Genomic DNA, 24667 nt, shown 5'->3' on the forward strand with positions numbered 1-24667 from the left:
TAAAATGAGCTACTCATTCACATGTAAAATGTATGGGAAATTTGAAAACTATTGAACATCTAACATAAAACTATCTCCTAGAGATAGCAGAACTACACCAACCTTTAAAAAGGATAAAGCATATTGTAGATAAACCTGCAAGAGACCAAAACATAGAAATGCATAACTTCAAGTAAAGGTGAAGTCATACAACTTCTGAAGAAAATACCCGACGAATATCAGGTAACAAGCCCATTACTTCTCTTTGATCATAAATATTAACAATTCCTAGAACAACACTATGTGAAACTTGTCCAATCCTATTGGGAGGTGAATGGGTTGAAGAATCAGTTCCTGCAAATTTATGAGAATTATAAATACATACAACTACTTAGACAACAGAGTTGTGTAATATTGTGCATTTAGCATACAGACATGACTTTAGTGACTTTTCAAAAAAGAGAAAATATCAAATTGATAACTAAAATAAAATATAGACGATAGTGCAAGAATCAAAAGATATGTGCATTTTAGTTTTCATCTCTTTGTAGTCATAGTGAAAGGATAATAATAGAATTGTATTCAAATGTTATATTTGCTATTTGATTAACTAGAAATCTACTGATGCTATACAATGGGATCAACCTAACATTAAATACATTAGCAAACTACAAAATATTAAATCCAGTAGAAATAGCTCAATGGCTAACTAGAGGCATTCCACTGTCCACACAAACTTGAGGTTAGATGACAACATTCAAAATCCTCGTTGGACATGAATACTGTTCATTCTTGGAACAGGCTGTAATTATATTTGAACAGCAGTCATATCTGATGCCAAATTGAAATACTTCAAGCTAATAAATATATATCAAATTCAAGAAAAAAATAGATCTTGGCAACATTCAAGATTTCCCAATTTGACCACACCAAAGATGGAAAATTAGATCAATTTGCAACTTTGCCATCCTTGGATGTAGAATGATCGAATAACTGAAGAATGAACATAACAGATTTTCAAAAGGATTAATGGAAAAACTCATAAGATAAAGTGTCCTAGGACATCCATATATCCTGCAGTTGCAACAAACCTTGGCTTTGTAATAAACCATTCAAGAAGCCCTTGATATTTACTAATAATATTCTTAACATAAGTAATCCAGGTCAAAAACCTTTCATATCATAGATCAAAAGATAAAGATAATAATAATAGTAATAAATGGTTTTATTTGACTCTTCTATCATTTAAGATACTTGTCTTTTGCTACCTCTGCAGTATTTCAATAAAAGACCTTGCATCTGAATCACATGTCTCCTAAATGTGGGACTTGGTAGTTTTCCCTCACATTTAGAGTCATAAAGAGTTAGGGCTTTGAAATAATTGGTAGATAGGAACTTAATTATAGAGCCAACCCTTACACGAAAATGCTGAGTTTGGCATAACGCAAGGCACAAAACAGTGACCCGATGGAGAAATCCATAGCTTCGCATAGTGAGGGAAGGCCCTCAAATTGCATGGAGCAAACAGAGTTCCACATAGTGTCAAAAAGGAGGTTATTGCCGAGGAGGTCGACCATAAAGTTCCACACATAGGGTGATTGTTGATCGTTGAGGTAGCGGGATACCGCCCAAGAAAGAAGCCAACGACGATACCTGACAAGGAGTAAGAGAGCTTGAGCAAGGCCTCCACATCCTGTGAGGAGATGAGGACGCCAGCGTTGTCGAGGGAGCGATCGACGGAGGATGGGCTGGAGGAGACGAGAATCTCGCAGAGGCTGGCAAAGCAGAGGAGGGGAGATGGAGGAGGGCGATGAGATTTGGGAATAGAGGGTTTGTCGATCGAATGAAAAAAGGGTTTTATTACGATCCAACGGTTAATAACATCCCAGATTGAGATGATAATTTGACAATAGATAACACTTTTTAAAAATCGTTATTGTAGACACTAAAAAATTGATAATAGACAATATTTTTCAAAAAACATTATCTTTGACCCATAAAAATTACTAATAGACAACGATTTTTAAAAAATGTTATCTATTAGTCAGAAAATAAAGAGATAAACAACGTTTTTCACTAAAAGCGTTGTTAAAAAAACAAAGACAACGCTTTTAAAAAAAAACGTTGTCTTTTAAGTGTTGTAAAATCTTAATTTTCTTGTAGTGGGGTCTAGTCAGTCGGACTAGGGTCTCCTTCGACTAGACTTGAGGGGGAGGCTTGTGATACGGTGCGTGTTTTGTGGGATCGATAAGATGATGTGGCTTAGAGTCAAGGTCGCAAGAGGGTCAGCAGTCAAGCTAATCTGGAGGACAGGAAGATCAAAAGTCAAGCCTCCGTGGCTAGTCAGCAGTCAGGCTGATATGGACAGCAGGGAGGTCAAAGGTCCAGCTTATGTGGCCAAAGTCAAAAAAGAGGATTATAAGACCCAGCCCTGATAGTAAGTAATAAATGAGCTTGGGGGCCATGTATAGCTAAGGATGGAAACTACCAGCAGGTCTGCTATCAGACCCAGCGTGCAGGTTGGGACGCTCATGCCTTGGATAGTCAAGACAGATAAGGGTCTGGAAGCTGACCCAGCATGCAGGTCGGGACGTTCATGCCTTGGATAATAACAAACAGATGTGGGTCGGCGGACAAACCCAGCGTGCAGGTAGGGACGCTCATGCCTGGGATAGTTAGACAGATGAGGGTCGAGAAGCCGACCCAGCGTGCAAGTTGGGACGTTCATGCCTTGGATAATAGCAGACAGATGTGGGTCGGCGGACAGACCCAGCATGCAGGTCGGGACGCTCATGCCTTGGATAGTCAGACAGATGAGGGTCGGGAAGTCGACCCAGCGTGCAAGTCGGGACGTTCATGCCTTGGATAATAGCAAACAAACGTGGGTCGGCGGACAGACCCAGCATGCAGGTCGGGACGTTCATGACCCAGCGTGCAGGTCGGGACGCTCATGCCTTGGATAACAGCAGACAGATGGGGGTCGGCAACAGGCCCAGCGTGCAGGTCGGGACGCCCAAGCCAAAGGTCACCGGTCTGAACACAGACCTGGAAGGCAGATCGAGATAGCAGGTGACAAGGGCAGATCTGGACACGAGCTTAACACAGATCGGGACATACAAGTCGAAGGCAACAGTATATAGTATATAAAAACAGGGCAGGTCCAGATCCTGGATCGGTCAGGAGCTACAGGACAAATCAGCCGAGGAATCGCAATCGCTTGTCAGAGGGAATAATCAAGGTGTCAGGGAATATGCCAACAGTCGGGGCTCAATACACCTTTGGTTTTGCCGCCAGCCTATTAGGAAGAGCCACGTGTTAACCACTGCCAGACAAAGTCTGACAGTCGACATTCCCTGACACCCATCCGACCCAGGAATCTTCGTTGCAGTATAAAAAGGAATGTTTTGTCCCTTATGCAAGTACGCTCACTCGTCATTGCTTACTAGCTCTTTACTTATCATCCTTTCTCTGCGATTTCTGGGAAAAAAGTACCTGACTTGAGCGTCGGAGGACCTGACCCGGAACTTTTTCCCTGGTTTTTGGTCTCTGACGACCGGTGGACTCGTCTGCGTGTGTGCAGGGCAACAGCACCATCATCCTGATCATTCCTCTCCGTAAGTCGCTCGTGTGAGTCTCTCTAGGAGGGTACCTCGCAGAGTCAGCATTTTAACGACTCTCCGTCAACTTTTCACATAACAAGGTCCGCCTTAGGGGTGTCAAAAATGAACCCGACCCGACGACCTAACCCGAGCCGACCCGAAAAAAATCAGGTTCGGGTTGAGCATTTTCGGGTTCGGGTCGGGTTCGGGTTGGAGGGTTGGAGAGTAAAAAATTTTCGAGTTGGGTCGGGTCGGGTTCGGGTTCGGGTTCGGGTTGACCCGGGTTGACTTAAATATAGGGTTTTGTAGATTTTTTTTTTGGTTAAATCAAATTTTATTTTAAAAATTTAGATGTTTTTATGTATATTTGTATGATAATGATGGAGTATTGAGATAAAAGTGAAGAATTATAGGGAAAATAGCCCAAAAAAGTCGTTTTGAATCGGTTTTTCGGGTTATATGGGTTGGGTTCGGGTTGATCGGGTTGGTCGGGTTCGGGTTCGGGTTCGGGTTTAAGTGTTTTGGGTTGAACTCGGGTTCGGATCGGGTTCGGGTTGGGTTAAAAAAAAAAAAACTCAACCCGACCCAACCCGACTCGACCCACCCGAATTGACACCCTTAGTCCGCCTTCATCCGACTCAGCTTCCGGACGGAATCAGGATCGTTGTCACAATTTGATCACAATTTGTTGCAATCTCTCTCTGTATTCATCGTCTCCATCAGATTATAGTTTAGATCGAAGCGGACGACCGGAAGCCACTGAAAGTCTGGAGGTCGTGCCTGCTCAGCACGCGGTAAATTAGACACTTGCTCACTTTCGGAGGTCAAATCACAACCACGATCCGATACGAATGATCTATTTCCTAGTCTATTTTTTTATGGACAAGAAGATCTGGTCCCGAGTTATATGACCCTCTCTTAATTAACTTGGCGGATAAGATACATCAAAAAAATGCTCATAATAACACATCTACGGTTGATCTCTATAGTAGTCACGGTTCTATGCTCTTTCTGCTCACACATCTTAATCAATTTAAATTAACATTAATGCGCTCTTAGACTCTTAGGAACCTTCAGAATTTTATCACGCCCTCAAACTTTAATTCCACAGCTTAAATATCATATTATAAATTTCTAAAATTTAAATAATTTAGTATAATTTTAGCACAGCACACTGGCTATTAGACTAAAGTCTATTATATTCATTCTACAATGTATCAATATGTTACTATGCCTAAAAATTTATAATAAGGACATTGTACAACCATTAATGATAGTTGACTAACACTCACTTATAGTCTTAAGTATATCAGAATCAACTCAAATCATGACAAATACACTCCTACGAATCTCTTGAGTCTCATCATGTCCAAAATTTTAAATTATGGAGTTTGTACTGCTATCATTGAATTTTATCAAAATTCACTAATAATCATACAATGTCTAGATTTTAGATATAATAGAATTAGAAGAGTTTCAAGAATACATTGAGATTTTAGATATAATCAGAATTAGAAGAGTTTCAAGAATACATTGATGTTATTTTTAAGTAAATATAATATATTTAAATCCAACTATGAGTTTATATCAAAATTACATAAAATTGTCAGAATTTTAGAAACTTACAACATACTATATAAACTATATATGGAATTAAGGTTTGAGGGTATAATCAGACTCAGGAGATTTTTAAGAGTACATTGATTTAGATTTGTATTGATTTTAATATCCTTAAGGTCATCAATGAGTTTAGGCTTAAAACTCACTATTGGTCATAAAATATCCAAATTTTAAAATTTTAGACGTGGTTATAATCTAGAAAGTTATATGAATACATCAATGCTATTATTGAATGAATATAATATGTCTAAGTCAAACAATGAGTTTATGTTACAATATATAAAATTATTTAAATTTTAAAAATCCACATAATGTTATCTAAGCTATAGAATTAAAATTTTAGAACATAATGAGACTAAGAAGGATCATAAAAGTGTATTGGTCCTAGTTTGAGTTAATTCTGATGTTCATAAGGTCATCAATAAGTTTTGGTCAAAACTCACAATTAGTCGTATAGTGTTTAAATTTTAAAATTTTGGGCATGATTAGAGTCAAGAGAGTTCTAGAAACACATTTTTTTTATAGTTAACACAAGGTATCCAGTTGGAGTTCTAAAAACACATTGGTATTATTCAGGGCCGGCCTTGGAGGAGGGTCATACTGGGCGATGGCCCTGGACCCAGAATTTAGGAGGACCCAAAATTTTTTTTTTAGTATTATGTATTATAGGCATGTAGTTGGGGCCTTGGGTAATTGGGCCCAAATTCATATTTCAGAACCTCTTGATATTATCTTTTTCTTTTATCCTTTTAGGTTGCAATTTGTAAAGTGGTAAACAAATAAAAAATTAGCGATTTGGGGCTGCCATGAAACAATTGGAAGGTATAATCTTATTTTTTTGAAAAGTAGGAATGATGATTTTATTGCAAGTTTAACTATTACTAAAAGTCTTGCATCATATATGAACATAGAGCTAATACGTACAACAAAGCGTTATATTTTTAGGAAAAAATAATTTAATGAAAAAGAGGACGATAAAGTTTCACTATCAGAGTTCTTTAAAATTGATTATTTTGTTGTTGTTGTAGACATGACGATTGCTTCTTTAAAATGTAGATTTGAGCAAATGAAAACTTTTGAAAATATATTCGGTTTTTTATTTGATTCGAAAATGTTAAGAACTTTGAATGATGATGAATTGCGAAAATGTTGTGTCAATCTAAAATTTACTCTAACTCATAACAATTCATCAGATGTTAAGTTAGATAATTTATTTACCGAATTAAAAAATATTACAAATGACTTTACCAAATGTAGTAATGTCTACAATTGATATTCTTGAATTTGTTCAAAGTATATATTGTTATCCAAATGTTGTAATTACTTATAGAATCTTGTTGACTATGCTTGGTAGCATCGGCTGAAAGGAGTTTTTTAAAATTAAAATTATTGAAAATATATGAGATTGTCAATGTCGCAAGAAAAATTAAATAAATTGATAATTTTATGTATTAAAAAAATATTTTGAAAAATCTTGAAACTGATAATATTATAGATGATTTTGGAAATAGAAATGCTAGAAGAAATCGTTGTAAATGAATTGTATATTATTAAAAATTTATTTTGGACCTCATTTTATTTTTTCATCCCGGGCCTCCTGAGTTGAAGGACCGGGGCTGGTACTATTGTAAATGAATATAATATGCCTAAATTTAATAGTGAGTTTGTATCAAATTATATAAAATTATAGAATTAAGATTTGAGGGTATCAGTAAGACTCAGGAGGCTCCTAGGAGTACATTGGTCCTGATTTGGATTGATTCTTGTGTTCTTAAGGTTATTAGTGAGTTTTAGTCAAAACTCACTTATGATCATATAGTATTTAGATTTTAAAATTTTGGACATCTGAGAGTCAAAAGAGTTTTAGGAACATATTGTTGTTGTTGTTGTTGTTGTTGTTGTCAAGGAGTGAACATGATATATCTACACCCAATAATGACTTTGTGCCAAAATTATATAAAATTGTTTAAATTACACAAATCTGTAGCATGATATCTAAGTTATAAAGTTTGAGGGGATAATGAGATTCAAAAGGCTTCTACGAGTGCTTTGGTCCGGGTTTGGATTAATTTTGATGTCTTTAAAAAGGTAGATTCGCTACCTTAGCGACCCCCTAATGTCTGCACCACGGATATGGAGGGAGGTACATGCAGGTACACAGGCCATAGGGGTATGGTGGGGTAAACCTCAGGTCGTCAGTCCCTGAGAATCGACCCCTGACCATTACACCAGAGATGTCATGTGCCCACCATCTGCACTACGCCCTGGGGTAATTCTGATGTCTTTAAAGTTATTAGTAAGTTTAGTCAAAACTGACTCATGGTAATATAAGATTTTAAAACTTTAAACTTATCAGAGTCAAAAGAGTTTCAGGAACATATTGGTGTTATTATTGAATGAATATAATAGATCTAAGTCTAATAGTGAGTTACTCAAAATTCATTGATGACTCATTGATGATCTTAGACTTTTCGGATTCAATTCAAATTAAGACTATTATTTTTGGGACTCTTCTAAGTGCTGCCATTATTAGATCAAAAGATATTTGGAGGGTAAAATTGTAGCATAATAAAGGAAAGACAAACACAGTTATTTTTTACTTAGTTCATAGGCCAACGACTATGTACTACTTCAAAGCTCGTAATCCTTGATCACTTCCGAATGGGTAATTACTAAAGTTCTTCTCTCCAAAAACTTTTGGAGATGAAATAAACTCGTACAAAAATGAGGATAGTAACAACACTACTATCTCCTTAAATGTAAATGCAAGTAGAAAAATTATACAGACAACGTGGAGATACAAATTAAGCAGAGGTTGTCGAAGAGCCTCATGGTGTCGTAGTCCTCAATGCTTCATTTATAGGCTTCTATCAGTCGACTGAACCCTATAAGTCAACTGAACAACTATCAGGCGACTGATCCTACTTCTTTCCTTGCTTGCTCATATACGATTTTGTTGGGACCGAAAGATATTCACATATCTTCATAATGACTTGATAGTGTCCACTTTGGGCCTAAGTTCTCATGACTTTATTTTTGGATTCTACCTAAAAGGTTTTATACCAATAGAGATATCTTACATTCTTTTAAAACCCATAATATTTTTCATATCTTTATAATGTGGGATTGTATCCCCAATAGATTTGGTCAATCCTGCGAAATCTTAGTTTTTCATTGATTGAACCTCGTTCAGACAACTGACCCCAGAGGTTTCCTTTTTGCGACGATCCAATCATCTCCATATCATCTTTCCAAATGGAGTTCGGTCGACTAATCCTCCTGATCAGTTACTGAACCAAGTTTTCCTTTATTGCAGTGATTCGAATCTTTCTGTGCTTATCCACCTGGATTGATCGACTGGACCTCCCTCTTCAGTCGGCTGAACCTTTTAGTTGATGAAAACTGTACTTTTTTACAAAACAAAGTTAGCAGAGTAATACAAGTAATGATCCTGTAAAATAGAGTAAGAAATATATAATAATACATGAATAAGATAGATAGGATTGTTTTGATCTTGACTTTGAAATATCCGTTGGTTTCTTCAATGAGATCAATGTCTAAAGTTTATCACGATTGGGATACAATCTTATCCGCCAAATATCTAGTTATCCAGATATATTTGAACTTTAACTGCTCATCATTTGATCAGTTTGCTAGGCTTTCTCCTGATTCAATATTTGGTCCTCTTTAAGCTATCAAATCCAACTTGTCAGATGTTTGGTCCACTGACTCATTTGGACTTCCTATCTAATACCCATGATTTACTGAGACTTCTATTGCCTAGTATTTGGTCCAGTTAACATACTAAAACTTTCCAAGTTTAAACAACCTGCACACTTATAAATTTATTATATCATAATAAGATTTAATTTTGAACTTTTAATAATATTAAAATATATATTTGATTATGATACATCTTGCACCAATAATTATATCCTCCCATCTTGATTCCATTTCATATTTAAGCCGTTGTGAGGTTTTAAAACTTTTTGATTTGAATATTTTAGAAAAGATATATTTGGTTTGATAAATAGGAAAATGTGATACGTGATTTGAATATTAATAAAAAAGTAGAAAAAATGTCCTTTTATCAAACATCCACAACATATTTAGAGCTGTGCATACCTTTTCTATGAAAAATTATGATGGTCTATAAAAGTTAAAAATGAGTGAATGTGATATATATATATATACAAGAGTGTTATACTGCGCGACGTTGTTTCCGTGGCTTGTGCGCGACTTCAGCGCTGGCACATGACGTGGCCCACACATTTAATCTCTCCTCCCTGTGTTTCATTTTCTTTTCTATTCCTCACCTAACGTGTTGACTTTTGCGCTTTTTTTTTTACTTTTTCTTGCTTTTTCGTTTTTTCCACAAAGCACGTCTTTCATCATCGCCTCCAAAGCCTATCGTTTTTTCCACAGAGCGAAAACTAGGGCAACCCTCTTGCTGCCGCGGCGTCATCCTCACCGTGCGCCCTTGTTCCTCGCGCGAAAAACCTTCGACGAGAAGCTAGGGCATTGGTATTTTGTCGTCGTCGCCACTGTCCTTGCCCTTTTTTGCTGTCGCGACGTCGTACTTGCCGCTCCAGTGTTCCTCATCCTTGCCCCTCGCCATCGCGACGCTGGATCTGCGCTGTGGTTCCGCCGAAGCTGTCCTTGCCTCTGCGCTGTTATTCCACCGAAACTAGGCAGATCCTCGCGCCCCTCGCCGTCGCGACGCTGGATCTGTGCTGTGGTTCCGCCGAAGCTGTCCTTGCCCCTGCGCTGTTGTTCCGCCGAAACTAGGCAGATCCTCGCACCCCTCGCCATCTCTCTGCGCCATTGTTCTCGCTGCCGACCTCACGCCACGAAGCCCCTCTCTGTGAGACTCCTTGTTCACAGTTTTGCTTCCTCTTCTACTTCCCATTCTTTAATTTTGAAATTAACAACTGCTGGACAATATGATATTACAACTGTTGGATCTTGTGTGTGAGTTTCATCGTTTAAATGTTCAGGACAGCATGTATCAAAATCATACAGGTTATGGTTATTCTTATTTCTAGTTCCATGAGTCTTCAGTGGATGCATTCTTCTTGTTTGTTTGTTTGTTTCACATGATAGTACTATGTTAGATTACTGCAACATTCTTTTTTTTTTATGTATATTTGATTTAGTGTGTGAGTTTCATTTGGATGCATTCTTCTTTGTATATTCTCACTTGGTTATCAGGATTCATAAACTCTAATACTTAAGCCTGGAGGTTTAGAGTTCGAATCCTGGGGGAGGCAAAAATCCACTGTCAGAGGTGGAAAGTCCTAGTGAGTAACGGCACGGCTAAGGGTCGTCGGTCGACGACATGAGAGGTCGCCAAATGGGCCGACGGCATAAGAGTCGACGGTCGAGGACCCGAGGGTGGCCAAATGGGCCGCCAAATGGGTCAAGAGGGTCAGGTCATTATAGTTAGGAAAAAGCAAGTCCAACGAAAAAGTTGACAGAAGATGAAAATATAAGTGGGCCAGTTTTAACCAGACACTTGGTGTGAAAATCCTGGTGAGTGAAGACAGGCAGTCTAGAAGCCCTGGTGAGTGAAGCGGGACAGTGTGAAAATTCTATTAAGTGAAGCTAAGCAGATGAAAATTTTGGTGAGTGAAACCAGACGGTTGAAAAAACCCTAGTGAGTGAAGACAGATAGTGAGAAAATTCTGGTGAAGTGAAGCTAGGTGAAAAGTCCTAGTGAGTGAAGCTAGGCAGAAGGAAAGTCCTGGTGAGTGAAGCCACGTAGGTGGAAATCCAAGTGGGTCAAGGCTGACGGACACTTGGTGTTTGGAAGTCCAAGTGGGTCAATCAGTTGATTGATTGAGGTTGTGCTAATCGATCAGCCGATCGATTGAGGCTGCCCTAATCGATCAGATGATCGATTCATAGTCGTTTATAGCGAAACAAAAATGTCCTGAATCGATTGGTCAATTGATTCATGCATTCCCAATCAATCAGTTAATCGATTGGGGAAGTTTCTCTCGTGATGACACAAGACAACCGGAATTGATTAGTAATTGATTCCAGGGTCTTCTACAAAAGTACAGAGGCACTCTGAATCAATTAGTTGATCGATTAAAGCCTCCCCAATCGATTGGTTAATCAATTGGGATTTGATCGTTGCGTAGGTAGCGAGGTTTGGATGGTTGGGATCGACTAGATTTGACGTGACAATCGATTGGGAGCAGACTCAATTGATTGGGAGCCTTAAAAGCATAGATATAAAGGCAACGACGAGTTCAAAACATAGAACTCTTTACTCCAACTTCTTTGTCAATTCTTGGAAGTTTAGGGCTGAGGTGTTGCTGCACTTTCAAGCTTACAAGAGGTATTCACAAGCAATAAGAGATCAATCAAGAAGGTTTTTTCATTTTATATTTATGTATTTACTTCTTGCTTTGAGTTATATCTTGTGTATGAGTTGTATGAGGTTTCTCCACCTCCGGATTGTTCCAAGGAGTGTTTTTCTTACTGGAGTGAGTGTTCGTGTGTAGATCCTTGGATTAGTCACCTCTTCTTGAGGTGGATACTAAATAAATCCTTGTGTTAGCGTTTATTTTGTATTTTTCGCTGCAAGTTATCATCAATAAAGCAAACGAAGCTAATCACACCCCTCCCCTCTAACTCCTGAAGTGTTCTAACAAAAGGGTCGTTTGCTTTCACAGGTGAAGGTATGTGCACATAGATATTCAAACTCTTCTACTGCTCCATTATTTTTCACATTTTTCTAGCCCTTGTGCTAACTTGAGTATCAAAGTAGTTACGTCAAATCTAATCTTAGCTCTCATTCTAACTTATTACTGAGTGTTAGTAGGAATTTTGTGATTCTCTTTATCATCGTGTCGTCTGTAACTTTCTCCATGACAGTTCCTCTTTGCTGACTCACCCAATAACGATCTCAAATGGAAACAAATAAAAATAAAAAAGGTGGAGGGAAATAATCTCCTTGTATAAGAATTTACTCTTGGTTGAGAAATAAGTGACTTAAATATTAGTTTATATTGAATTATAATTACTGAAATTGTGAATGCATCTCACTTGGTTATCAGGATTCATAAACTCTAATACTTAAGTCTGGAGGTTTAGAGTTGGAATCTTGGGAGAGGCAAAAATCCACTGTCAGGGGTGGAAAGTCCTAGTGAGTAACGGCACGGCTAAGGGTCGTCGGTCGACGACATGAGAGGTCGCCAAATGGGTCGACGAACATAAGGGCCGACGGTCGACGACCCGAGGGTCGCCAAATGGCAAGCCAAATGGGCCAAGAGGGCCGGGTTGTTACACTAACCTCCAGTTAGGACTTCCTAGTCAAGTATTCGGTCAACCTTGATCTACTTGACTTCTGGTCATACTTTGACCATCAATCTCCATATAGATAATTGTACCAACAATTTTCATATATTATCAGATATCAAAATTCAAAAATCAAGACTCAAGTTTGAGTCAACTCAAGCTTAGTCAAATTGGTCAACCTTGACCCAAGAGATATTGCACTAACATCTTTAAAGGTTTGTAGTTGTGTCCTTACGTTAGCCACGCGCTTGTCCACATTTTCCAGGAGAACAGCTATGTCGTCCATGTCTTCCAGGAGAAATGGCTACGTTATTCGGAAAAAAATTATACGGTAAACCACTTAGAATGTAGGTCTCAACCGAGAGTGACCGAACTGAAAAAGTATGATGAACAGAGTCGAAGAGGTCGGATGACTGGGCCGAAGGAATTGGTTGACCGAGTTGAAGGAATCTAGTAAACCGAATCGAAGAGATCTAGTGAACAGAGTCGGAGAGGTTTAGTGACCTAGTAGAAGTTGGGTGAACTGAGTCGGAGAAGTCTAGTGATAGTATAGAAAGAGCCGGATGACCACTTTGACCTTAACTCTCGACCCATTGACTTGACTTTTGATTTGACCCTACCACGTGTAGATTTCGCTATCCACACATCACCATTCATTTCCCAACAGCTTCAACTCGGCAGGTGAATCAGGAGGAAGTTAATCAGGCGAAGGCCCATGCTTATCTCCATCACAGACAGACTTCAATGAATACAACACACAGCAGCTACAGAAGTTATCAGTCCCCACGAAGCAGTGCCCACGCCAGACCACAAGTACAGGTACAGCGCACATTACGTTACAAATTAAAGCAGTGCAAGACAAAGAAAAGAGATGAATGATTGATAACATTTGCCGAACCAAAATGGAAAGCAGAGAAACGAGAATTTCAAGATGATGTCAACACCTAGCTAGTTGATAAACCCCTTTAAAATCATTTCAAGATTTTAAATTCAGAATTTGTCATCATCCAAACGTGATGTGTTGTACGTTCACAATTGAAGACCACATTAATTATGTGGCATTATTATGACATTGAAAGCTCAGGACCATACGATGGTTGGTTTCATAATGCTAAATCGATAATTCAATTGCACATGGTTGAATAGTATTTGTATACCATAGCATTATTGAATAATATTTAATATTATTTAATACGGTGATGATGAAAGACTCCATTTTGTTATCACGATGAAAATCAAAGTCAAGACGATCAATATATAGATGGTATCGATCGATCGGGCGAAGTATGCCCCGACCGGGGAGAAGGCTCCGATCTGCTGTCGCCTTCGACACTGGGAGCAATCAAACAACCGATGCTCAGAGATAGTGTGCAAAAGCCGAGCCGGGCGAAGTATGCCCCGCTCGGCCAGACAACAGAGATTGATGCGTGCAAAGTTCAACTTCGGCCGAACAGCTATCCCGCTCGATCCGACAATAGGCTTCGGTCGAGCGACTTCCCCGCTTGGCCTGGCAGTAGGTTTCGACCGAGCGATTTCCCCGCTCGGTCTGGCTGCAGGCTTCGACTGAGTGACTTTCCTGCTCGGCCTGGCAGCAGGCTTCGGCAATAACAAAGTGGACATTCGGTCGAGCAAACCCACACTGAGGAACAGCGAGGATCTTGCCGGCCAGACGAGGTACCAGGGCGACGGAATTCCGGCCGAGCGGCCAACCCGCTCGATCTAGCAATACGCTTCTGATGGTATCCAGTGATATTCTTTTGAGAGTTGGTGCCACCGGCACCAGGCATGGACAGCCAGAAGATCGTACGCGCGAAAGTTTCCATTGTCACTTCAGAGATATGTTTGTCCTGTTAACGTACTGTGTTAGAGACACTTTACTAATAAGTCTTTTCAGGGGAAGCTTTGAGAAACGTGCTTGCCTTGGTAAGTGTACACGTGCGCTACTAGAGCTCTATATAAAGGGGAGTCCAAGTATTAACAGAGGTATGCGATATTCACTGTTTGCGCTACGGTCTTCTTGTTTCTCCGCTTGTCATTTTATCGTCGGTGACTGACTTGAGCGTTAGAGGACCAACACCAGGGACCCCTTCTCTGACTCGGCACTAACGTAATTGGAATTACAAGTTTGAACGGAGTCCATAGAAGATCATTATGAATGTCACATCTTCAACTTTTCATCTTTCGGACAGGTCAATATTTTTATTAAAATTTATTTTAGTTTATATTCTAAATTAGGTGGAGTCGAATATATAATTGAGAGACGGAGTTAGATTGGGTTGCAAAGAAATAATCGTATGAATTATTATAAATATTTTAGGTAGACAAAAACAAATTTGAGAGTGATTTTAAAAATAAGTTAGCTACATCGAATTGGGTAACACGTGGAGCGCCGCTGAGTCACCGTATCGACTGCATGCACCGACGCGTGTCAGTTCGGACGGCGACGGTTCGCGCGCAAGCTGCTGCGGTTCGAGGCGTCCCTGTAGGGTTGTACTCCGTTAGGGCGGAGACCGCCAATAAATAGCGGAGTCCTCGCGACCATTTTGGGCAGCGAGCGCAACACGTGTCCGTCGTTCCTCATTCGGAGCTTCACCATATCATCTCGACGCTTGGCCTGCGATTGCTCCCTCTCTCCCTCTCTCGTATCGAGAATGTGTGGAATCCTGGCAGTGTTGGGTTGCTCTGACGAATCCCAGGCCAAGAGGGTTCGAGTTCTTGAGCTCTCTCGCAGGCAATCATCCTGAACCTCCTTTCTTCTTCCTCTGTGTAGCTTGCCCTACTGTTGATTCTGTGTTCTTGTTTAATTAGTGTTTCAGCCTTGATTTGGTTCATGTTTTTCCTCCGCGTTTGTGTTTTTTGTAACTAGCTAGATTAATAACACACGAAAAAAGATTTTTTTTAATGAAATCTTAACTCTAAAATAAATGGGATAAAAAAGAAATTTTTTACTTTACTCTTTGGATACAGGTTGAAGCATAGAGGTCCAGATTGGAGCGGGCTGCACCAGTATGGTGATTGCTACTTGGCACACCAGAGGCTGGCCATTGTTGATCCTGCCTCAGGAGATCAACCCTTGTACAACGAGGACAAGAGCATCGTCGTCACGGTACGGAAACTATGGTCCTTATCACCGTCTTGTATTTGGTGTTAAAGATTTTGATGGGTAACCTCCCAACTACAGTGAAAATTTGAGTGCTCGACCATAGCTAAGTACTATGTGGGAAGAAGAAGAAATAACACACAAACAGAAAGGTTAAAATCTTTGAAAAAATCCCATTGTTTTTTCATCATTTCACAGTAGTTCCAAGTTCATCTTCGAAACTAACACCAGGCTTTTAAAAAAAGGATCTTTTGTACGTTAATGGATCCATTATCTGAAATTTGTCAAAATATATCCATCTGTATTTCCAAGTTTCTGTACTTTTGAAGTCATATATGTTTGATATAAACTTGAAGGGACAAATTGAAATCAACTTTATAAGGAGATATATATATTTCGACTTTGCCTAACAATAATTTAATTATCTTTAACTTTAGAATTTGTTCAAAACATAGGTGAATGGAGAGATCTACAACCATGAAGAGCTAAGGAAACTCTTGCCTAACCACAAATTTAGGACAGGCAGCGACTGCGAAGTTATTGCTCATCTGGTAAATCAGGAGAAGACTTGTTGATGCATTCACTTATTTTATAAGTATGTGGCACAAGGACAATGCTTAGAAACTGACAATTTCCTCTTCGGTTCAAATAATTTGTTAGTATGAGGAATATGGCGAAGGATTCATCGATATGTTGGATGGAATATTCTCCTTTGTGTTGCTTGACACGCGCGAAAACAGCTACATTGCTGCTCGCGATGCAATTGGAATTACTCCCCTTTACATTGGCTGGGGACTTGATGGTGCGCTACTATTCTGATTACCATTTTGTTGGATTTTCTTTTTTTGTTAGTATACCTGTAGAGTTCTTAGTATAATTCTGAGTCTGCTCTTCCTGATGCAGGATCTGTTTGGATATCGTCTGAGATGAAAGGATTGCACGACGACTGTGAGCACTTTGAGGTGTTTCTTCCTGGGCACTTGTACTCCAGCAAAGGAGGCGGCTACAAGAGATGGTACAACCCGCCCTGGTTCTCTGAGGCAATTCCTTCAACGCCTTACGATCCCATTGTTCTCAGAGAAACATTTGAGAAGGTAATATAACTGATAAGTGTTTCATGTCTACTTAAGAAAATAAAATTGTTTCATTGCTTGGCACTTGGGTGGATAAGTTTCTCCTCACTTGTGCAGGCTGTGATCAAAAGGCTCATGACTGATGTTCCATTTGGAGTGTTGCTATCTGGTGGCCTCGATTCATCACTAGTCGCAGCGGTGACATCCCGGCACTTGGCCGGCACAAAAGTTGCAGAGCAGTGGGGAACTCAACTCCACTCCTTCTGTGTTGGCTTAGAGGTCAGCAAAATGAGCTCATCTTTTAACCCCAAAAGGAAAGAAGTGGAGTTGTTCTCATATTTATACATACTGTTTCATACTGCAGAGTTCGCCGGATTTGAAGGCAGCAAGGGAGGTCGCAGATTATTTAGGAACACTTCACCATGAGTTCCACTTCACTGTTCAGGTAAGTCCTATTTTCATTGCGTGGAAATCTTATCGCTCAGTGGTTGTTGAGAATCACATATTGATCTTAAATAGTTAAGGACTCTCGTCTTGTTGTTATTGCTGGACAAGTACTAAATTTTGTCATTTGTCTCTTAATTTCAGGATGGCATTGATGCTATCGAGGATGTGATCTACCATATCGAAACATATGACGTGACAACAATTAGAGCCAGTACACCAATGTTCCTCATGTCTCGGAAGATCAAGGCACTGGGAGTGAAGATGGTGATCTCTGGCGAGGGCTCGGATGAGATATTTGGAGGTTATTTGTACTTTCACAAGGCACCAAACAAGGAAGAATTACACATGGAGACATGTAGAAAGGTATTCATTCATTTCCTCATTTGAAAATGACTAGTCTCATGTGGTAATAGCCTACCTATCGTTCTCTAGATTAAAGCTCTCCATCAATATGATTGCTTGAGGGCTAACAAAGCAACATCAGCTTGGGGGCTTGAAGCTCGTGTGCCATTCTTAGACAAGGAGTTTATAAATGTCGCAATGAGTATCGATCCTGAATCAAAAATGGTATGTGAATTGCATTATCTACAAGGATTTCAATTTCCCAAAGAGTATTCTGACTGGTTATCTGTTTTCATCTCAGATCAAGCCCGACCTCTGTCGAATTGAAAAGTGGGTACTGAGGAAGGCCTTTGACAATGAGGCGAACCCCTACCTGCCAAAGGTTATCATTTAGTTATCTTGCTCGTCAGAGATCTTGCTGATTGTTACGCAGAATTAACAAGTATTTTGTTTTTGCAGCACATTCTTTATAGGCAGAAGGAGCAATTCAGTGATGGTGTTGGTTATAGCTGGATTGATGGACTGAAGGCTCATGCAGCAGACCATGTACCATTTTGTTTCAAATTTTCATTCCTTTCATCTCTTCGCTCCTTCAAATCAAAATGTACTAAATGCTCCATTTTGGCAAAAACAATTCCTTTCAGGTGTCCAACAAAATGATGCAAAATGCAAAGAACATATATCCACACAACACACCAACTACAAAAGAAGCTTACTACTACAGAATGATCTTCGAAAGGTTCTTCCCACAGGTATAGATTGCACTCCAACCCCAATTATGGACTCTCCTAACTATTGCCATGAGCATTGTCAAGATGTTGAGAAACCCATTTGTATGTGCAGAACTCTGCAAGGTTGACTGTTCCTGGGGGTCCTAGTGTGGCATGTAGCACTGCAATGGCGATCGAGTGGGACGCTCAGTGGGCAAAGAATCTCGATCCCTCGGGCAGAGCTGCACTCGGAGTCCATGTTTCGGCCTGCGATCCGACCGCGCCCCCTTTGATCACAGCTGGAACCAATCCTGGGGTGCTTATCAACAAGAAGCAGAGCATGATGGAAGTGAAGAAAGCACCAGAGCTCACTATAAATTCCTAGTCATTTAGAAAACACAAACTACTACTGTAATCCAGGTATTTGAGTGATTGACATGGTAGCTACTTAAAGTTTCATTCCATGTAAGGGGAGTGACTGTTGAATGTAATATCAATAAAATTTGAAATTGGTTTGTTCGCCTAATCTTCACCAAGAAACCTCAAAAATTCAAGTGCATTGACTTTATTCTACAGTAGTCAAATAACAGTTGAGATTAGGTTCTTTTAAATTAATCTCGAAAAAGGCTTTCATAGAAAAACTAGTCCTTTTCATGAGGTCCTTATGTACATGCACCTCTCACAAGCTTCCAAGCTTCCAATTCCTTATTTGAGGCTTTCATATAGAATTATTGTTGCTTTTGCTTGGCATTTAATTCGATTAAAAAACACACACTGATTGATTGCAGGGAACTACTCTAAAGAAATAAATGAGAGGAGGACCATGAATTGCACGAGTATGACATGATTCCTACACTCGCTCCGAACAGGGGGCGTCGCCTATTAATGCCGACTAAACGTTTTAACTAGACCAGCTAAAAATTAGTAAGATGAAGTATTCAATCCTTAGGCCGATTAATTTTAGAAGTAATCGATTTAGTCTCATACTGATCCAATTAAAAAAGCTTTTTTTTACTACCATTATCATATCAACCTTACTATTTATATAAATTATCTTAATTTTTAAAATAAAATTTAATTTAATCTAAAATTCCTAAACCTTAAATTTAGATCAATCCGAATTTGAATTTAACTGATCCTAACAGCGTCCAAAAACTCACAATCCGAAATTGAAAATAATCAATCTTAATTCAATATTTTTTTGATCGATTAATGAATTATAAGTCGGTTCATTTTTAACACCCACAGCGGTCACTAATTTATTGATTTCAGCGGTTGAATATTCAAATATACTGGGGATCGTAACTACTGGTCCCGGAAATACAATAATAGAGCGCCGAGTCAGCACGTCACCTAACGTAAGAAAGCCAACGATTACCAAACTTCGCCACATTTCTCCGATTCTTCCTTCTGCTGTTCTGCTTCGTCGTCTTCTCCTCCTCCTCCTCCTCCTCCAATTCCATCGTCGATATTTTATTGCTCATCGATTGAGCTCCCATCGGCGTCTTCCCTCATGAGATGCGCTCGCCTCGCCGGAGGAATTCCGTTCTCGGCCACAAATCGCTCTCCATGAAGCACCACCACCAGCCGCGCAGGAGTGGGAGGAACCCCTTCTTCGCCTTCCTCTTCACCGTCTTCCTCCTCCTCTTCTTCGTCTACAGCGACGATATCGTCGATTCCGTCTCCGGATTTTTCCTAGCCGGTCGCGGAGACTCGGCGCGGCACCAGGTTCTCGCCGCGAAGCCGAGGCACGAAAGCCATGTCCCCGGCCGCATCGACAGCCTTGAGGAGGAGCCCGATGACGAGGAGGAGCAGGAGACGGTGAGCGAGGAAGAGAAGGAGACGGTGACAGTGGACGTGCCGCGATCGGTCGAGCCGCCGCCTCGGTCGACGCCCCAGGTTCCCCGAGGGGGGAGGGGACAGAGCAAGGCGGAGGCGAAGCCCCAGAGAGCGGCGTTGAACGTGCCGGAGACCTGCGACCTGTTCGACGGCGAGTGGGTGTACGACGACGTGGCGTACCCGATCTACAAGGAGCACGAGTGCGGGTTCATGACCGAACAGGTCACGTGCATGCGGAACGGCCGCCGCGACGACACCTACCAGAAGTGGCGGTGGCAGCCCCGTGCTTGCGACTTGCCGAGGTAGACGCCATCGACGAACGACGACATGTTCAATTACGAATCTCTAATCGCAAAGCACACTGTTTGAATCTCCCTAGGTTTGATGCGAAGGTGTTCATGGAGAGGCTTCGGGGGAAGCGCCTCATGTTCGTCGGGGACTCCTTGAACAGGAACCAGTGGGAGTCCATGGTGTGCTTGGTCCAATCCATCATCCCATGGAACAAGAAGTCTCTCACAAAAATCGGATCGCTCAACGTATTCAGAGCCGAGGTAAGGGCACAAGTTTGCAGCTGTTTGTGTTGGAATGTGGACCAGGTGTTTGATGGAATGTTGCCCTGCAGGAGTACAATGCTTCGGTGGAGTTCTACTGGGCGCCATTCCTGGTGGAATCGAACGCTGATGACCCAAGAATTCACAGTATCCCTGACCGAATCATCACCAACTCCATAGAAAAGCATGGAAAGCAGTGGAAGGGAGTGGATTACTTGATCTTTAACACCTACATCTGGTGGATGAACACGCCCAAAATGAAAGTCCTGTGAGTAATTCCATCTATAACAATTGAGCTCTGCTGCTAGCTAATTACCCTGCTACTGTCGACTGATGATATCTGTTTAATTACATGTCTACAGGAGGAGAAAGTTTGGCCGAGGATCAACGAACCACACGACCGTCGAGAGGACTACGGCTTACAGGAGAGTCCTCAAGATATGGGCAAAATGGGTGCACAGGAATTTGAATCCCAAGAAGACAATGGTTTTCTTCATGAGCATATCCCCCAATCACATGAGGTATTCTTTAATTCCATAGTGTTGCTCTAGTTTTAAATTTTGTTTTTCCATTTTGGCTTTCAAATGCTTGAGATGACTCTCCATCGTTGAGCCACACAATGACTGGTGGCTCTGCTGTAGACACACCAGTAGCCTCTTTCTTTGACATTGACAGAATTCAGAATTAAAGCCATTTAGTAGATGCCTATTCCCTAATGACTTTGGAGTACGACACTTCATTTGTAAGTTATGGACAGAGAGTTTAGAAGTCAAGTATTGGAAGCTGAGTGCCAGGCCAGATCATGTTTTTCTTAGGATTTTTTTTTTCTCCAGTAGCTTAATGTGAATACCAGCTGCTTCACGCAGCAATTCAACCTCTTCTAGAGACTACCTTCCTCGTGGCCAGCCCATAGTGATTTCGTTCATCTCACAGTCCCGCCGTGAGCGACCTTCTAGATGGGAGGACATTTAATCGATGAATCCCACGGAAATGCACAAGTCCAATGAAACAACTCTTTCACCTAAGTACTAACTTTCCTTTATTCACTTCCCATGATTGTTGAGATCATGAAACCATCCAATCACACAATTAATAAACACACAATTTATGTGGATTTACAATTCGAGTGTGCATGCAGGAGCTTGGACTGGGACAATCCGGAGGGGATCAAGTGCGCGCTGGAGACGCTGCCGGTGACGAACCTGTCGCACCCGCTGGAGATCGGCACCGACTGGCGGCTGTTCGCGGTCGAGGAGAGCGTCCTCCGCTCCATGCGCTTCCCCGTCTCCTTCATCAAGATCACCGCGCTGTCGGAGTTCCGCAAGGACGCCCACACCTCCGTCCACACCCTCCGCCAGGGGAAGCTGCTGACTCCGGAGCAGCAGGCCGACCCCGCCACCTTCGCCGACTGCCTCCACTGGTGCCTCCCCGGCCTCCCCGACACCTGGAACGAATTCATCTACGCCCGCATCGCCTCACGACCATGGCCAAAGCTGCATGCGCTCACCTCATGATCAATAATTCTTGATTGGTTTAACCTTCATTTTTCCCCCTATATATCTTTCACATTTTTATACGTATAGTAACATTGTTACTGAACATATAAGATATAACGTTTATGTAGAGTTGAATTAGCTCATATTCTATGTCCTTGTCGTGGAGTTAAAGTGGGGAGCCAGGAGTTGCATGTGGTGGGGCTGGGCTGGAGCTGCTCTGAGAGTTAGGTTGGCTATAGTGCGCATGCGGAGTAGGTTCCGATTCACATGCAAATAATGGAGGATGCAAACGACAAAGTACGAGAAACAAAGAGCAGGGACGATGGTGAGAGAACCATTAAACGTCTGGCAGTGATATATTCGCCAGTTGTTTAGCTTTTTGTTTTTAAAATACTTTTTCAATTTGTTTTAAGATTCAAGTTAACTTACTAACGTACGCTTGTTCTCGAAAGTCTTCGATGGAGAAAAGGAACGAACTTCGAAAATAGACACTTAGATTGACCGGGAGATAGATGTCGTATGAGCCGACGAGGGGATCTAGATCTGAGAGCTATTAGAGTATTCACAGTGGTTAAAATCTGAACTCTTTCGTTATTAGAGCATTTACAGTAGTTAAAATCTGAACTCTTTCATTGTCATATTTGTGTCACATCAAAAATTAAAAATCCTATATCTTTTTCCACTATCAAAAAAAACCTCTCAACAATTTCTTCATAGGTCTTATACTTTTCATTATATATATTTCATTATCTCTTCTTCATATTAAATTCATAAATTACTAACATAAAATAACTTTCATAATAAAAAAATAAAAGACGAATAAGCGGGTTTTATAAAATAACTTTCATTAATAAAATTTTATCTCTTCTTCATGGATTTTTTTTAATTATTAAAAAAATAAAAAAAATGAAAAGACGAAGAAGCGGCTCCGCAGCGGCAGAGCCGCTTCTTCGTTTTAATCAAAATTCTTCGTTATAAAATTACTATGTTTTTCGCCAAGTCCACGTCACAGTGGGAGCTCGGAAAGAGCTCCCACTGTGGATGCTCTTAACTACCCTTCCTTTCAGGAAGCGACACGTGTTTGTAGGAGAGTATCTAGGAGATCAATTCTAACAACATAGTAATTGTCTTTCCATTCAACTAGTGCCATGTGCCGTGGAGGAATGATCCCAACGATGAGGAGGTTGCAATGCTCTTCGTATGCTTTAAACAAACCACGTGAGGTGTACACTGGATCTAAGGATGAGGAGATAAGGAAATAAAGCTATTTCAGAGCAACCTTAAAAGTAGACTAAGCTAGGGCATGAGGTTGAGCCAATGATAGTATAGGCGACTAAGATCGAGCCATCTAAATAATTTGGGATCTGAAATTGTGATAGAGCCATGTGCTATTGGTAGCTGAAGCTGAGCAAGGATGTGGAATATGAGACTTAGACAAACTCATGGAGGATGTATGCAGTGTAGGATCGAAACGAACGAGAGAAGAGAAGGGGGGTGTGTGAATCTTATTTTTAAAATTTCTCTTTTCACCTTTTGAAATCTTTTCGGAAATACATGCAACAGAAAATTTAAAATACATATTGCATAGAGAGGAAAACGATATTTTTGTTTTTACTTGGTTTATAGCCTCTCAACTACTGATCCAAGACCCACAATTTCTTGGACTATTTCAATTGGACAATCTACTAAATTCTCTCCTGAAGAACCTTTGAGCAAAAAGATCGAATATAGAAATAAAGAGAGTGTAACGACTTACACTCTCTTATGCAAATATAATGAGAACTAAAAGAAAATATTGCATACATGAATTGTAGTTGAAGATCGAAATTCAATGTCAGTGTTGTTTTGATTGTAGTAGTTGAACATAGTATAGTCATAGTAGATCAGTTGGGCATAAATGGCGTAGCATAATCAAGTTGAAGCGTATAAAATAATAGATGAAGAATTGCTCTAGTTGACTATCCTTTTATACTGCATTGGGAGTGCCTCCAATGACCTATAAGTGCCTCAATGAAATCCGATCAAATTCAAAGAGTTCAATACTTATCTATTTGGAGGCGTCTCCAAACATCTAAGGGCGCCTCCAATGCTTTAACCCAAGGCACCTTTGTTGGGACCTTGACGTCCGCTAAAGGGGGGGTGAATAGCGTCTCACCCAAAACTTTACTTCCTATAATGTTAGTGCACAGCGGAATACAAAAGCAAAATAACAAATACGAAAGTTAACCTAAAACAAGAAGGAAGAAGACAACAAACCAAACACAAACCCTAACACAAGGCGTGTACGTGGTTCGGAGATAACTTGCTCCTACTCCACGGCGTGTCCGTAAGGTGGACGATCCCTCAATCCGTCGGTGGATTAGTCCCCGGCAAACTCCGGCTAGCTCAACCTCCTTGTGGGTGGAGAAACCTCACCACAACTCCAACCAAGACCTCTTGGCACACAAAGATCTCTTGAGCACTTTGGTGACTACTAATTAGGCTTTAACCAAGTCTAATTTCGTTACCTTGGCCGGTCATCCCAAGCTCCTTCTTATAGAGCTTGGAGCAAATCAGAAAGCTTATTTGCCCGTTACCAGTCGACTGGTCAATGCACCAGTCGA

General features: G+C 40.6%; 2 protein-coding genes across 2 annotated transcripts; both read left to right on the top strand.

Moving 5' to 3' along the window:
- The first annotated feature begins 15043 nt into the window (after positions 1 to 15043).
- Positions 15044 to 18704, top strand: LOC122050338 (asparagine synthetase [glutamine-hydrolyzing]-like). The gene is made up of 13 exons (XM_042611254.1): positions 15044 to 15237; positions 15474 to 15612; positions 16062 to 16157; positions 16267 to 16408; positions 16510 to 16700; positions 16797 to 16958; positions 17044 to 17124; positions 17268 to 17489; positions 17559 to 17693; positions 17770 to 17850; positions 17928 to 18014; positions 18113 to 18220; positions 18312 to 18704. Exons 1-13 carry the CDS (start codon positions 15158 to 15160, stop codon positions 18561 to 18563), a joined length of 1776 nt encoding a protein of 591 aa, XP_042467188.1. The 5' UTR covers positions 15044 to 15157; the 3' UTR covers positions 18564 to 18704.
- Positions 18705 to 19549: 845 nt separating this feature from the next.
- Positions 19550 to 22207, top strand: LOC122050346 (protein trichome birefringence-like 28). The gene is made up of 5 exons (XM_042611260.1): positions 19550 to 20319; positions 20397 to 20568; positions 20640 to 20836; positions 20931 to 21089; positions 21707 to 22207. Exons 1-5 carry the CDS (start codon positions 19697 to 19699, stop codon positions 22080 to 22082), a joined length of 1527 nt encoding a protein of 508 aa, XP_042467194.1. The 5' UTR covers positions 19550 to 19696; the 3' UTR covers positions 22083 to 22207.
- The last annotated feature ends 2460 nt before the right edge of the window (positions 22208 to 24667 follow it).

This window comes from Zingiber officinale, chromosome 1B (assembly GCF_018446385.1).
Source record: "Zingiber officinale cultivar Zhangliang chromosome 1B, Zo_v1.1, whole genome shotgun sequence".
Taxonomy (NCBI): domain Eukaryota; kingdom Viridiplantae; phylum Streptophyta; class Magnoliopsida; order Zingiberales; family Zingiberaceae; genus Zingiber; species Zingiber officinale.

Bases quoted from the DNA above. Each gene is read 5' to 3' on its own strand.
- LOC122050346 (XM_042611260.1), top strand. From the start codon at position 19,697: ATGCGCTCGCCTCGCCGGAGGAATTCCGTTCTCGGCCACAAATCGCTC. The intron at 20,320-20,396 runs GTAGACGCCATC...GAATCTCCCTAG, and splicing joins CGTGCTTGCGACTTGCCGAG to GTTTGATGCGAAGGTGTTCA. The intron at 21,090-21,706 runs GTATTCTTTAAT...GTGTGCATGCAG, and splicing joins ATATCCCCCAATCACATGAG to GAGCTTGGACTGGGACAATC.
- LOC122050338 (XM_042611254.1), top strand. From the start codon at position 15,158: ATGTGTGGAATCCTGGCAGTGTTGGGTTGCTCTGACGAATCCCAGGCC. The intron at 16,158-16,266 runs GTAAATCAGGAG...ATAATTTGTTAG, and splicing joins GCGAAGTTATTGCTCATCTG to TATGAGGAATATGGCGAAGG. The intron at 18,221-18,311 runs GTATAGATTGCA...TTGTATGTGCAG, and splicing joins TCGAAAGGTTCTTCCCACAG to AACTCTGCAAGGTTGACTGT.